Genomic DNA, 15,782 nt, shown 5'->3' with positions numbered 1-15,782 from the left:
ATAAAAATGTTTTACTGTTGCAATTTATCTAGGCATGCTGGAGGATCTAATGCATATGTTTCTTCTCTTTGACTGCGACATAAGTCACTATTTTTTTGAAAAATGGGATTTTGTTATATTAACATGAATTTCAGTCTATATTGTGCTGGCTGCCAAGGTTTCGGTTTAATGCTACTGGCTGTAATTAAATGAAAGGCATGCTTTTGCTCATCTGAGCTCATTCGAGGATGTTGATTAAGCCTTAATTCATTACTTTGTATCTGTTTAAGAAATTTGCACCCGATATTTCGGTGAAACAGGTTCTAACTTGTTCAAATCTGTTTCCTTGCATGGCATATTGACTTCAGATTTGCAAATTGGAGGTATTGTACACCAGAGCCATTGGATTTCCGATTGATCTAGAGAAAACTGGAACATTAGCATGTGTGATTTCTTCGGCAAAGGTATTATACTAGTTCTGTACTCCAAATTGATGTTTTCTAGGCTCTTTTCTTTTGTTTTAGAAAATCATATTAGTTATAGGCCCTCGTTGGTATTATCTTTCTTTTCCTTTCTTTTTTAAAGAAAGATGGAATTTGATACAGAAAACATACTTGGTTATCTTGTTTCTTTTTTTTTTTTGAAACAACTTTCATTATTTCTGAAAAAAGTGGAAGTAAAATTTTTCACTTTCACTATTTTTAAAATTGGTTTTTAACCCCTCATCTTGTTTGCCCGACCTCCCCCTGATCTCCGGCCGACCTCATGTTTGCCTCGAGGACCTATCTCTATGGCTGGAGGGCCTCATTGGTATCACCACTGTCGAGCACACCAGCCTTTTTTGCCTAACCGACGGCCAGATCGAGTCTGCGGCTGGCCTCCTCCATCGGACCCACCTCTCTCTCGTCCTCTCCCCTGCTTTATGTCCCCCTACACCCCTATGAGCTCCCGACTAGCGATGAGGATGATGTCTTCTATTGGCAATGCGGCCATCTGAGTGGCCATGGCCGGACTCCGCCATTGCTGCCGTCGTCTTTGACCCTTGGTTAGTACACCAACCAGGAGGCTGATGACGACACTTGCACCTTGATTGCTGAGATCGAGGCTACCCTCATGTGGGACTTCGAGGAGATCGTCCACACCTCGGCACTCCTCTCAACTCCTCCTAGCTACGTCTCAGCCTCAACACAGGTCGAGTGGCTCCTCTTGTTGTTAACAAAAAAAAGAGGGAACCAAAAATGTTTTCTATTGTCAGGAATCTGAAAAGGTAAACAAAAGTCCTACTTCCAATTTTCTTTTTAAAAAGAAAAGTGAGACAATTCCAAACACAGCCTTGATTTTCCAATTTATTCTTCTTCCTCTTCCACAACCCAAATCCAAATTTAGGAGAGTTAGTAACGATGAGGTGGAGATATCAAAGAAGTGATTTGTGGTAATATGATGGCAAGATTATTAGGTGCACAAAGACTGATTAAGTATATAATGTGTAGGATAGTTGTGGCTTTTTTCATAGCTACTCCATGTGTTATATCTGAAAGAATATTGTGAGTGCATAGGAAGGCTATTGAATTTGGTTATAGAATTCAAGTTGGCCAGGACAATTATGATATAAAAGGATACTTGGCTTGGCAAAAGCAGTTCCTCAAGACCTTTTCTTGACTGGCATTTGGTTAAAGTTGGATTATGTGGTCAAGGACTTTGGATGCTGAAGGATGTGTTGGAGTCCCCTTGCTAGAGAGAGCTTTGAAGGGATTAGATTGCACAATTGGCCTATGAACTTCCAGAAATTCTATGTACCAAGAGAGAGTTGACTATGCTACTTTTTTGTGACAAGAAAGTGATTATTGTGGGATACTAATTTTGCCCATCCATTTTGAATTCATTTGGTTTATCTTTATCAGGTATTCCTTACATTGATAAAATCAAGTTCCTGACTTCTTATTGTGATATGAGTTGCCTTTGGAAATAATCCATAAACTGATGCTGCTATTTAGTCACGTGCTATGCTCTAGAATTTATTTAGAAAGATATTGTGTACTTAAGCAAACTGGACTAGATAAATGGTTGCCTATGATTATGAAAACATCTGTCTAGAAATTGCCTTTTATATAGATAATCTATTTGACGAGAAATCATAAAGCTAATCCCAGATGGTTGGGACAAGACTTGATGTCTATGGTTATCTTGCCTGTAAAAATTCATGCTGAAGTTCTAATCATGTTAACTTGTAGCTGATGCATGATGGTGACTAATACTGTACTGAGAGCTGCTTTAGTAAAGTATGGCGCCTTCCAATTAGGGGATATTCTAAAGGTTGCAGCTGCAAAAGCTGACGCCACTTTCTGTTATTATTGAATGCAGAGGCTCTTGGTTGCAATATTCACTGGTTAAAATTTCTAAAATGAGTTGGCACCATGGTTTAAAATACTGAGCTATTGGCCCGTGTTGGCTTTATACATCAGTGCATCCCCCTGCTGACACATATAGCAGCTGACATGGCTGATATACTGTTGATTCATGTAGTATGGCAATACAGTTTAGCATGGTCTAGTATGTACTGGCTTCTATGAACCCTACTAGTTTACCAACTAGTACTCCAGTCTTGTTTAACACTCGCCTACCTTTGTTGCTAATTATCTATAAATTTGTAAAGTCCTTTTATTATAGCAGGCAGATCATATATCTCATATTTCTTTGATATTTCTTTTTAATTATAATATGCATAAGTTAGCATTTTGAACTGTCAATCTCAATATGAAATCTTTAATTTGTGCTTGCTGTAATTTTCTTTGTATTAACGTGTGATTGATGTATAATATGAATCAGATGAAGATGTTTTATAAAGTCAGTTATCAGAGGAGATGAGTGATCCAAACTGAACCAATATTTGTTACCAAGATATATTATTTTTCAGAATTATGACTCCTGTTTGTATGAAGTGGACAATCTTCCGAAATGCCTACTTCGAAGAGGATCATCTAAAATTTCTTTTGGCAAACAGGTTTCTGTGAAAGCTAGGTTTTTATATGGGAAGGATAATAACATTAGTATGTGTTTTAAAAGACTTTTAAGTGGCAGATAGGCAGCCCAAATTTATAAAAAACTGACGAAAGGATTACAGATAATCTAAAAAATAAATATAAGAAGAAACTTTAAAGAATAGTTATAATCCAATGAATGAAGTATAATATTTTTACCAAAGAAAGAAGTATAAGTTATCAATCAAGACGTAATAAGTCAGTGATAAGCATCAACTTGGCAAAAACTTAATAATAATTAAAAATTGATCTCATCATCAATACCCAAACATGATGTAAATTGTTAAGATGGGCACCTAGGCAGCTGTGCTTAGGTTGGTCATCTAGGCTGCTCTCTTTTTAATCATTGGCTTGCATATGTGGATCTTAAACTTTTAACTTTAGAATAATAGATCACCTGGCCAGGTCAGTTTTGCCTGTTCTGGTAATGATATTGGTGATATTAAAATCGGTGATCATTTAATGTTATTTCAAAAGGAAACTGACGTTCTTTAAGATCTTGTGATTAGAGTTATCACGCTTTCCTTCCCACCTTCCTTGCTGCTATCCTTATACTTGTTGTACTTCTCCATGCGTTTAACATTGAGGAGCTACCTTTTTTCTTTTTTCCATAATGGTGCAGGATTGGTTGAATAAGGCACACAAATGCCTGTCGGAGAAAAAGCCTGGTTTTATTGAGATTGATTTCCTGAACAAGCTGAAATCAGAGGTATATGGAGTTCTTCTAACAAAATGGCATTCTTCCTCTGCTGTCATCACAAAAAAGATTTCTCTAATTTTCTTATCATTATATGTGCTTCATCATATGTATTACATAATATTATCGAACTTCATAGATGCTGGAGCTTCATGTTCAATTTCCGGAAATGGATTTGCTGTTGAACTTGTGTGGAGAGGCAGAGTCATGGCAAATCCGATGCGAAGAGATCTTGAAAGGTCCCCGAAGATTGAAGGTTGTGATCTCCATGAGTGTTACTAGTTATTTTCTTGCACTAATTATGGAAAGTAGTTACTTTGCTAAGTTGCGGAGACTAACACCTTCCTAATACCTTGTACAGGAACTTGAAGATTTTCTGCAGGCAGCAGATAATGTCACAGCAAGCATTCCAGAGTTGAAACTCCTAAGGCAATACTGTTATGATGCTCGTTCCTGGATGTTCCATCTTCATGATATCCTGCAAAACCTTAATGATCGGAGAGACCATGGAAACATCGTGAGAGAACTCTCTTGTATCTTGAAGGCTGGAGAGTCATTGAGAGTACATGGTATGGCTTTGATAAATTATAATTATTCACTACACTGTTGCTTGAACCAACAATTCAGGTTTTTCTTCATTTTTATTGTGTGAAGTGGCCTCTTAAGTTCTGCTTCTTTCTGGAACAGTTGATGAGTTGCCCCTTGTTGAGGCAGAACTTAAAAGGTCAATCTGTAGAGAGAAAGCTTCAAAGGTATTGCTGCTTTTTTTTGCAATTTTTTTTCTGAAAAGCTTTACTTCCTCTTTAGCTTTGTTTATGATATTTGTAGGAGTTCCTTTTTGCTGTAGATGCCAATAATTGCATCTTTTTATTGGCCTTTTTTCTTTGTTCATACTGATTTTCCTTTTTAATTAATGCAAGCATGAGGGTGAGCTTTGGCGCCATGGTCTGCCGTACCGGTCCGTACCGGCCGGTACGTACTGGTCTGGTCTGAGACCGGTACCGGATCAGTATGGAATCCAGTACCGGTAGTTTATTGTTGAAGAACCGGTATGGGACCGGTTCGGATCGGTACGGGCTGCCACCAGTACGCCGACCGGTACCAGTACGGCGGACCTTGCTTGGCGCAATAGTAAGGTTGCTCCATTGTGAGCTGGGTGTCACGGGTTCGAAACATGGAAACGCCCTTTCCATATGCAGGGGTAAGGCTGCATACATCCGACCCTCCCCGAACCCCACAATGGCAGGAACCTCATGCACTGGGCTTCCCTTTTTTCAATTTACACGAGCATGTAGATGTTTTAAGTATTATTTGATTAATTTGGCATAGCTATTCATTCTGTATGTCATTTATCAGTTTAATCATTTTGCATCTCTGCCATTCTGGATCAAGTCTAAGTACAAATTCAATTACATAATGCAGGCACTTTCTACTAAAATGTCTCTGGAGTTTCTCCAGCAAGTGCTGACTGATGCTTCATTGTAAATTACCCTTCTGGAAAATCTGAATTTTGTTTAGTTTAAAACACCTATTTTTTTGCTATGTGATACTAGAATATAATTTTCTCTCTCAGGTTGGAAATTGAGAATGAACAATTGTTCATGGAAATTTCCAAAGAACTTATAGCAGCTATTTCATGGGAAGAAAGAGCCAAATCTCTTCTTGGGCATGCAGCTCAAATTTCTGACTTTGAGAACATTATAAGGTATACAAGAGGCTATTATGTGCATTGTTTAGCTATGTGCTTGATCCCCTGTCCCTTTTATTGATCAGAAAGTTTGATTTCCTCAGGGCTGCAGAAGATATATTTGTGATCCTTCCTTCTCTCCTAGATCTCAAGGATGCACTATCAGCGGCTCAGTCATGGATAAGTAGATGTCAGCCATATCTAGTGCACGCTATATGTGATGGGGAGAGATTGGGTCCTTTGCTTCAAGTTGATGACTTGAAGGTCCATATTGTCTCACCGATGAATTTATAATTTTTCCAAGTTTTGTACTCAATAATTTGCATAAAATGCATTACATTTTGCAGGACTTAGTCACCCAATCTAAACTTCTCAAAGTCACTTCAGATGCCTCAGAAAGGCTACAGAGTATACTAAAGGAAGTTGATGAATGGGAACATGATGCTTGTTCTTTACTACAGCATTCAAAGACTTTATTGTATAGGCACAATAATGATTTTGTAGTTGATAGTGGCCTTTCAGAAAAAATTAAGGTGCTACTTGATAAAATTGATTCTACTACAGAAATTGGGCAATCCTTGGGTTTTGAGTTTAAGGTGTTGCCGGGACTTAAGCAGACATCATTGATATTGCATTGGAGCTTGACAGCCCTGTCTTTCTGCTCTAGGATTCCCTTACTCAAGGTAATGGTTCCCACTTGGCTTGCATAAGTATAATATATGCATTGACATATTATACCATGTGCTCTTATGTTCCTCATATTATCTTTTAACATATGAATGTTACAGAAGAGTTAATGATGATTCAGATTTCTAGTTATGCTTGATGTTACTTCTTGAATTTTTACAGTTTTCTTTAGTATATTTACATTATTGCATGTCTTTTGTTAGGCCCATAAGTTAAGTTTTTTGCTGTGTTATGTACAAATGAAAAAGCAAAGAATGTCAAACATATAAACATGCAAGCATGCATGCACATGGTAGAACTAATTGTGTTACCTTGACTTTGTTACCCATCCGTCTAGGCGAGCTACTATGCACTTGATGATTTTCTGATTTTGCACATCCTTTTGTTAAAGCTTTCGTTAGTAAACTGAAATTGATTTATGCTCCTTTCAACACTATGAATTATGTTCCACCCCCCCCTCCCCCTTTTTTTGAGAAAAGAGTTGGAGAAATCCAATTTGATTTCATTAAGCTTAACAATATTAATTATGATAATAAACATATTCGCTTAAGTTACATTCCATGTGCAATATTCACTTGCACAGAATTTCCTTAATCTTATTTGCTTTGAAATTTGTACAAAAATTAAGTATTGTTTCTAAATAGTTGAATATACTTCCAATTCATTGATATTGTTTAGCCCTTTTGATGGAGGACTTATTTACTTTTTGGTCATACAGGAGGTTGATAGCATACTTGAGGATATGAATCATCATCCTACCATATTTTCTGGTAGTAATTTAGCTGAAGTGTTGATTAGGGGAACCAGCTGTCTCAGAAAAGCACTTATCGTGCTTCCAGAACCTCAAATCTCTAAAAGGTGCAAGTTGAAGGATGTTAAACAAATTTTAGAAGAAATTCAGGTTCTTGCTTTCTTACTTTCTCCCAACTTCAGTGATGCTTTATTTCTGGTGCTTATTGGCTGGCTGACTCTCTCTCTCTCTCTCTCTCTCTCTCTCGTTATCCTGCAAAATAAACATGGAAATTGCAGGATATCGAAGTTCCATATCCCATGATGGTTGCTCAGCTTCAAAATGCCATTGACAGACATGAGTTTGTTCTCTGACTCCCTACATTCCTGCATTTTGTTCTTCTGCAATTGGGCTCAAGATCTTTATTTTAGCAGTAATGATTTGTTTATTAGTAGCCATAATTACAGAATAATTGATTTCTTAACACCATATTTTTTGGTAGATAGCTTGTTTGAAAATACGCATTGCTTACCAACTTTTATTATGGATTTTGAAATGTGAAAGTTGGAGTGGTAAAACTACCAGAAGCTAATTAATTATTGTTGAGGATGATGACGAGGAGGAGAAAAAGATTAGTAATTAACTTATCATGATATTTCAATTTAAAGAAATCCATACTTGCTTGTCGAAGTAGAGAAGTTTTACCGAAGGCTTCCTCAATGGAAGTGGTTTCATATAACTCTCTCCTCCCCATCCCCCCCACCTCCCCCTCCCCCCCACCCTCTGAAACTCCCCAATGTTTCTCTCTTCACAAGCATAAAGTTATGGAGTTCCATTACGTAAAGTAACCTTTTTTGTATATGTTCCACAAGGGGGTGAGGATGGTGCAACATCAGGCACAGGAGGGTCGGGAATGGTTGCTGGAAGATGGAGAAAACTAAGAAAACTTAAGCCCCTTGGACCCTCCACCACAAACACAACATCATCACCCCCACCCCTGGGTTTTCTTCCTGATCATTTACCAGATACAGCAATCTTTGTGTTCTCCCTTGCAATTCCTTTGGTCATGTTGTCCCTGTCAGCCCTGTTCTCTGAGCAGTGTCTCTGATGTTGGCTTACCTTTTTACTTAGCCATTCTCACTACTAAATGCCGGGGTTTAGGAGGATTGGAGCTGAGGTCTTGGGGATGGAATTGGGGGAGAGATTGGTTTGGGGAATGGAAAGTGGGAAGGGTGTGGAAATTGGGTAAAGAAACAGATAATAGATTTGGGGCATATACACTCGACTGGGATAATTGCTTTTTACATTTGCATGCACCTAAATTGAAAACCTAAGTTTGTGGTCTGAATCATTGCCAGACGCAAAGCCAAAGGATCAAGTCATATATAGATCAGATTATCGGGATATCAACATCCATTGCAACCAATCTGTAGTATTTGATTGTATACTGGTAGCATGCAATTATTAGTGAAGGAATTTTGAAGACATATAGGAATATTAGAATCATGAAAAGATATTGGATATTCATGTGCAACTATCTCCTCATTGTATTGATTAGCTTCCTAGAGGTGTTTCATGAAAATCTTAGTATTTCTGGAACTGTAATATGTGGATATGTTTTTCAGTTCTGAATCTTCCCCAGGGTATCGCAACAGTCGTATTAAGTTCCTCCTCAACAATAGCTTGAATGTTAAATTATGTATAATCTACTTATGAACTTCTTGCAAAACTACTTCCAGATGTTCTTGCACTTGGATAAATTCATTGTTTTGAAGAGACATAAAATCTCAAGTGTCTTTTATAACTAAAAAGAATGAAATCTAGGATTAGATATGTGCATGGTTCACAGTATCAGTTTTGTAACTATACCAGTATCATGCTGGTTTTATGTTGGTAAGGATCAATTTGTGGTATTGGAACTTGGTATGCCCTTGTACTGAGTTTCAGTTTGTCGTTGATACAATTCGGTATGCTCGATACTAGGCAATATGGTCTGGTATGATGAAGAGATAAAGCATTGTCCCTGCTTCATCAATAAATAGAAAGAAAAATCAAATGTACAAGATCTGCAAAACTGGTATCGAGAATTGTATTAATATGTTATTAGTTCGATATGGTATGGTCGGTAAGGTACAGCATGCACTTTGTATCGAGAAAGACTTCCAACATTTTTTACTCACTTCCAAACGTTGTATTGCTTACCTGGCAAAATAGGTTACTACCAGCCGGTATATGATTCCACTCAGTTTGGACCGGTTCGTCTCATATACCAAACCAAACCTTGATATCGTTACGGTACCTTACTAGTATGGTATGGTACGGTTAATATAGGGTGGTCCGGGTTGGTACGGCAGACCTTGTAACCATTGTATTTACATATACATATATTTGTGCATATAATGTATGCATAATATGTGACAAAATAAGCAGCGTCAATGCTCAAGTTGGTTTCATTTTAGCATTTTGCATTGTAATACGCTTGGTAGGAGCAACAGAATTATGTTTGCTTTTCATATTTTATTTGACACAGTTTGCTTGATACAGATCCTGGATAAAGCAAGTGCATTCTTTCTTAGGTCTGTCCAGTCAACAGTCTTGGGCTAATCTATTGAAACTCAAGGTATGCTTAATCCTTGTTGTTTTCAACTTATGGATAGAAATCAATATGTCACTGTCCTTATCATAGTAAAATTAAATCACTCAAATTATGCACTTACAACCAACTAATTGAACCCCAGCGGTAGGAATTAAAATAACTATTTTATTGATGACTTTCTCTTCTTTGTCCCCCAAGATGGTGCTTGTTATCTGTCCCAAAATTTATTTAGGGTGATCGAGTAGGTTCTAACCGAAGTGGTAGTTTTAGCAAACTCTTTCGTACTGACACCGTACTGTCTGAGTTGATATGCTTAATGAACCACTACAATTCAGTGAGATTTTTTAGCAAGATGTCTCAGTTACTAAAATCTTAATTTACTAATCTAAGTGTGGGCTACTCTTTATAGGTCATTTCTGTTGAAGTATAAGGTGATTGAAAATAAGATGTTTAATATTCTTGTTTTGTAGATTGTAGTTAGGGGTTAATGTTCCAGCATTGACCTTAGATTCTTGAAAAGTTTCTTATCCATCAAGTCAACTTTTGCACTTTAGACAGTTCTACAAGCTTAGATTTATGATGGTTAAATTATTAAAAGATAAATAGCCTTAGATTTTTATGCTAGCTAAAGTATTAAAAGACTTGCTTCTATTTTAGAAGCAACTGTATTAATATATTTTTAGAAGGGTGGTGTGATTTATAATGATTTGATCAGATATTTGTCATTTTAGAAAAAAGAATACTCATATATGATTCATATGAAATTCCTTTGGATTTTTTGTTTTTTTATCTTGGTAATGTAATCTCCCGTTGCATCATTGCAGGAATGTGGACAATCTGATGCCTTTGATTGTCCAGAGCTGGACAAGGTTGCATTTGAAATTGAAAAGGTTGAGAGGTGGATGTTCCAGTGCCATGCTGTTGTGGAGCCTTTAGTTGGTGATCTTGGTTCTTTATCTGCTGAGCTTGAAAAGGTTTGTTATTTCTGTCATTTTTTTGTGGTAACACTGGTCAACAATTCTCTTCTGCAAGTGTTAAGACTTCATTGTTATTTTTCCCCAGATCAAAGGTTCCCTGGATAGGGCTCTCTGCATATATCATGGTCCAAGGGACTGCAGGGGTAGAGCATACTGTGTGTGCTGCCCTGATGATTCTGAAAATGAAGAAGTATATATTTGTTTGACATGTGAGGACTGGTAAGGTACTTGAATTTAATTTTACATGTCTTGTGTAGTGATATCATCTACTGCTGATTAGTTTTACCCTTTAGGTCCAAACTACAATGAAATGCAGTAATAGTTTGCAATGGATAGCATTTGAGGTTAAATTTGGAAATTTTAGATGATTTGGCAAGTCTTTTCTTAAGCTATACAGAATATTTTGGCTGAAAATCTGTGTCAAATCTAATGTCAGAGAGCACTTCTCCAGATGAATAAAAGAAATTCACAATCCACAGATCTAGGTTGAGAATTTTGTTAGAAACCTCAATTTGGAAAGAAGATTTCACATTGAATATGAGGAAAAAATATTTTTTTTCCTTTCAAAGGATTGGGTGGTCAATAATTATATCATAATTGGATTTTATGTATAACTTAATCTGACATGTTGAAAATGAAAATTTATAGAGTTGATCTTATCATTATGTTACATGTTTGAGATAACTTTTGTTTGGACAGGTACCATTTCTCATGCACGGGGCCACCACTTGCTACTGCAGGCATGACAAATGAGTATTCATGTCCATTTTGCCTCTGTATAGAAAGTGGAGCTATATCTAAAAATGGAGGCCAAGCACTGGTAGATCATTTTATCTTAAAATTCTAGATTGGATGGGAAAAGTTGTTTTTTGTTTCTCTGATATTGGGACCATTTGTCACAGATATGTAGAGGAAATCGTCCTGAGTTGAAGGCATTCATTGAGTTTCTATCCATTGCTGGGGATTTCTATGCAGGGTAATGAAACCAAAGATTTATTTTGCATATATGAAGTCACAGACCTGTTTTACAATGTTTGTATATAATAGAACTTATATATCTATCCACCACACTAAACTATAATTATAGCTAATTAGCTAAGTTACTGATTATGTGATACTCACTACTTAGATCACTTACATGCATTTATCATTCAAATGAAAAATGCAGTCATGTGATACTAATTATGTGAAATCATGTGGCTTTAGTTCAGTTCATTTATATCTTGTGATCATTGCATCTGTGCAGTCGAGATAAATGTTCAATGACAAGATATTTAGCTGCAAGATAATATTCTTCTACTTTTAAAATAACTTCCCTTATGGATTTTAAATTTTGTTTGACTTTGGCTTTATCAATCCTATATGTGTCTTTATTGATGTCTAGGTTTATTCCCATGGCACAACTGCTTGTTCATATTTCTTTCCCACTGCCATCATCCCAGTCATCCTTGACCTCTGCATCCTCTAGATGGACTTTTAAACCAAAAACAATCCTCCCATCGTATGGGGGACATCTGTCACCCTTTTTTATACTTTATACATGCAAGAATTCTCAATCAGTGTCTCATATTATTTATTATTTTTATATCTATGCTTTGCTAAGCACTAGTATTTTTTATTCTGACCCTTACATGCACTGTAGACCCTTATTTGTTTTGTCTGTATACCATGTTTGTTGCTGCAAGACATAATTAATATAACACAAACTATAATAATGTGTTTATGTAATTTGTCAGTAAGCATCATGGGCATTGACAATCATATAGAGCTCTTTTCTTAATTCCAAGCCTAGATGATTGAAACGATCAATATATTGACTCTCTCTTTTCTGAAATTTGTGTTGCTGATCATGCAAATTTGGTTTGCATCAAAAACTGTGGTGTTGCTGATGAATCTAGGGTTATAACAAAACAAGGGACTGAACCCCATGGGGCACTCTCCCCCAGCTGCATACTGCCCTCTTGAAGTTGGAACATTAACACAACCATATGCAAGGTTGCTTCGCTAATTTTTGGGCACTTAGCATCTTTGCCCCAGGGCAGGTTATTGCAACCCTTATTGCAATATAATAATCAGCAAGTCAGCAGGGTTATTCACCCTCATTGGATTTGTGCGAATGCAAGACTAGACTCATAATTCTTAACTCAAGCTTCATCTAGCAGTTGACATGAAATATTTAAAAAATTAACTTGTATGTTAAAATAACTAGTATGTTATGTCACTGCTGCCCTTCTTTGGTTCTGAATGTTGATGATAAAATTCTTTGTTTTGCAACTTCAGCTCATAGCATGCAGGACATAAATCATAACTTGTTGGGTCCTGAAAAGCAAGATTCTGTATCATGTATTTGTAAATATTTATGTGTTGTCTATATTCATCCTAATGGCAAACTAATTCATTAGCTTATGTTTTTCTTATAGGGTTAAAGAGTTGTCTTTGGTACAAGAAATTGTTGAGAAGGCTCTGGAGTGCAAGTCGTGTTTAACTGAAATAGTGGATCGTGCTATTTCTCACCATGACAAAGATCTGAGCTCTATCTCAGACAGTCTTCTAAGTGCATTGAAGGTTTTCTTTTCATGCATTTTCACTTTGCCTTGCACACAGCCAGTTGTTTTCATGTCATCAGTGGTGTACAGCTTCATATCATTTTTCTACGCATGGCAGCTTCTGATATGTTATCGCTGTGTACAGGCAATATCAGTCGCTGGGGTGTTCGATCAGGAAGGAAGCTGCAACCTTGAGTCAGCCTTGTCTGGAAATTCATGGAAAGTTAGAGTCAAGAAACTGTTGAGGGGATCAGAAAAGCCAGTCATCCAACAAATTCAGCGTTTAGTGAAAGAGGTAAAGAACTGGTGAATGTGAGTCATACAAAATGTCAGCTAACTGACACAATATCCTATCACTTGAAAATGCAGATGTCTATGGAATAAATTTTCCCATCAAGTTGCTTATTAATATGTTCTTTAAGATACATCCCAGCTCTTTTATTTTGGTAAATAGAACTTTATTAACCAACAGATATTTGCTCCACGTTTTAGAATGCTTTTCCTCAATCCTGCAGATAGTTATACTGATAATGTTGGCTAACAAATTGTTGTCTATTGCTACTTTGTATTTGTACTTGGAAACCAATATGTTTGTCAAATGCATCATGTATTAACCAGTTTGACATAATTGGTTCCACTTTCAAGTCCATGTATCATAGACTTGGGAACTTCTACTAGCACTAGAGAATGCTGGAAATCACTGATGTTGTTAATGTTAAATGCCTACGGTGTCTGCAAATATTTGCATGTTATACTGAACTACTTTAGTGGTTGGTCCCACAATTCTACTTATGCTTTTGTTGGTAGATTATATTGTTTAAAACTCTAGTTGGATTTGCACCTTCGCAGTATAAAAATTCTACAATCTTGGTTGATTTTTCTAATATATTCGAAAATATGATGGTTTGTCCATATCCATGTTGCAGGGTTTAGCTATAAGCATACCATCTGAAGATCATTTTATGCAGGAAATTACAAAAGTAAAACAGATCAGTTTGCAGTGGGCAGATATTGCTAAACAGGTGAAAAATAAACATCTAATCTCTAGATTTTGAATAGTTTTACAAGATAATAATATACTTCTTGGTAATCTTTTTGTGTAATGGCAGGTTATTTCAGATTCAGGGGAACATGAATTGAGTGAAGTATTTAAAGTTATTAGTGAGGGTGAATCTTTGCCTGTCCACTTCGAGAAAGAGTTAAAGGTATGCATATTGATTCTTATACCCAAACACAAATGTATGGTTGCCACTGTCATTCTTGTGGTTAATGCAGTTATTAAAAACTCGGAGCACACTTTATTGCATCTGCCGGAAGCCTTATGATCAGAGGGCCATGATCGCTTGTGACCAGTGTGATGAATGGTACCACTTTGATTGCATTAATCTGCATAAACCACCTCCCAAGAACTTCTATTGTCCTGCGTGCCAGCCAGTTAATGGGGAGTTCATATTTCTCCCACATCCGATATATCATGGAGAGAGGTATGGTTGAAAGACATGATTCTTTTTGCCCCTTTTAAACCCTGTTTTTCTATCCTGCTGTATGATTTTGTTCATGTTGCATCCCCTCCACAATTGTGGGTTTGTTCCATGTATTGGTGGAAAGCACCAGCACATAGTGGGTCGGTTAGATGTCTTAGACGCCAAAGTGCAGACAAGCATGCTTGAACAGCAGCGCGTATATTCCCTCTTGTAACATCAAGAAGGATGCAAAAATCATAAGATGGGCATGCTGGGCTATAGTCCAGGGGTTGCACCCCTCCTACATAGAATAGGAGGATATAAATATAAACCATGGTGATGGTGTTTCGCAAGTGTTTGACACAGGTAATTGTAACCAGTGGTGTCCCACCTTTCTTCTCAAAAAAACGGGATTTTTTTTTTTTTTTTTTTGGTGGTGTTTTTGGGGGGGGGGGTGGGGGGGGGGGGGGGGGGGATAATGTAATGAAAAACCAAATACTCTTTCGAGGTGCTAGAGAGCATTGGTGGTGCTTTATTAAAATTAATACTGATGCTTTATATCCATTGGAATGAGAGCCTATTGTTACAAATATGTTGAGACCTGCATGTAAATAGCACCTGTGTACTCCATAAACTGTAAAATGTTCTCGTACTAACTATTTGTGGTTTCATGTACATGAAACTCTTTACCATTCCAGCATGTTCAGCTGACAATTTTATTAAATTTTCTTTTGCAGATCAAGTGCTGATGGAGAGCCTCCAACACCCCCAGCTTGCCATAATGAATCAAAAAGAAGGCAACCCAAAAAAGTTAGGTATAGTTCACATCAGCAGATTCAGGTTAGAGTTGATTTAATCAATTTTTTAAGATCTTATAGTGAAATTGATCATTTGTGGAGAGAAAACAAAAGGCCTCTTCAAAGAACAGCTAGAAGACGTAGAAAGTTTGAGGGCCTCTCTTGTTATTTCCAGTTTCAACATGTAAATGAATAATTCCTATCATTTATTTGTTTCATTATTTATTTTTTTGTATTCACATGTCACGGGTTCAATAAGTTATAAGATCATTGCATCTTTCATATTATCTTGGCTGCACACGTGTTTCGTGTCACTTCAAAAACCTAGCATCATCCCCCATTAGACTTGGAAACAAGTCCTTCAGTATATCCTGAAACTGATCCATGTCTTCATTTTCTACTTTATACAATAAGTAGTCCTCCTATATAGGAGTGGTGAAAGTCTGAAGGAAAGAAGTCTTCTCAACCGGTCTCTTCTCCTGGTCTTTCGACGGTTTTACGGTCCACCTCGTGCTTTGCCCCCTATCTGTTGCCAGTCAACTGGTTGCCCCATCTTTTCCTTCTCCCTTCCAAATCCAGCATAAC

General features: G+C 37.0%; 1 protein-coding gene across 1 annotated transcript in view; it reads left to right on the top strand.

Annotated features, from left to right (window-relative positions):
* The window catches only part of LOC103705556 (lysine-specific demethylase 5D), a 28,865-nt gene extending 13,381 nt beyond the window's left edge, over positions 1 to 15,484 (top strand). The window contains exons 12-33 of the mRNA XM_039115186.1: positions 348 to 443; positions 3,640 to 3,726; positions 3,854 to 3,970; positions 4,076 to 4,283; positions 4,402 to 4,466; positions 5,137 to 5,195; positions 5,288 to 5,419; positions 5,506 to 5,665; positions 5,749 to 6,084; positions 6,807 to 6,989; positions 7,118 to 7,179; positions 9,363 to 9,438; positions 10,239 to 10,388; positions 10,477 to 10,610; positions 11,091 to 11,211; positions 11,294 to 11,367; positions 12,812 to 12,956; positions 13,083 to 13,232; positions 13,864 to 13,959; positions 14,047 to 14,142; positions 14,213 to 14,421; positions 15,138 to 15,484. Coding sequence (XP_038971114.1) covers positions 348 to 443; positions 3,640 to 3,726; positions 3,854 to 3,970; positions 4,076 to 4,283; positions 4,402 to 4,466; positions 5,137 to 5,195; positions 5,288 to 5,419; positions 5,506 to 5,665; positions 5,749 to 6,084; positions 6,807 to 6,989; positions 7,118 to 7,179; positions 9,363 to 9,438; positions 10,239 to 10,388; positions 10,477 to 10,610; positions 11,091 to 11,211; positions 11,294 to 11,367; positions 12,812 to 12,956; positions 13,083 to 13,232; positions 13,864 to 13,959; positions 14,047 to 14,142; positions 14,213 to 14,421; positions 15,138 to 15,393 — 3,012 coding nt within the window. The 3' untranslated portion in view covers positions 15,394 to 15,484. The remainder of the gene's footprint in view (positions 1 to 347; positions 444 to 3,639; positions 3,727 to 3,853; positions 3,971 to 4,075; positions 4,284 to 4,401; positions 4,467 to 5,136; positions 5,196 to 5,287; positions 5,420 to 5,505; positions 5,666 to 5,748; positions 6,085 to 6,806; positions 6,990 to 7,117; positions 7,180 to 9,362; positions 9,439 to 10,238; positions 10,389 to 10,476; positions 10,611 to 11,090; positions 11,212 to 11,293; positions 11,368 to 12,811; positions 12,957 to 13,082; positions 13,233 to 13,863; positions 13,960 to 14,046; positions 14,143 to 14,212; positions 14,422 to 15,137) is intronic.
* The last annotated feature ends 298 nt before the right edge of the window (positions 15,485 to 15,782 follow it).

This window comes from Phoenix dactylifera, chromosome 17, assembly GCF_009389715.1.
Source record: "Phoenix dactylifera cultivar Barhee BC4 chromosome 17, palm_55x_up_171113_PBpolish2nd_filt_p, whole genome shotgun sequence".
In the NCBI taxonomy this organism is placed as follows: domain Eukaryota; kingdom Viridiplantae; phylum Streptophyta; class Magnoliopsida; order Arecales; family Arecaceae; genus Phoenix; species Phoenix dactylifera.
The sequence above is the reverse complement of the archived record's forward strand: the minus strand, read 5'-3'. Positions and strand labels throughout refer to the sequence as shown.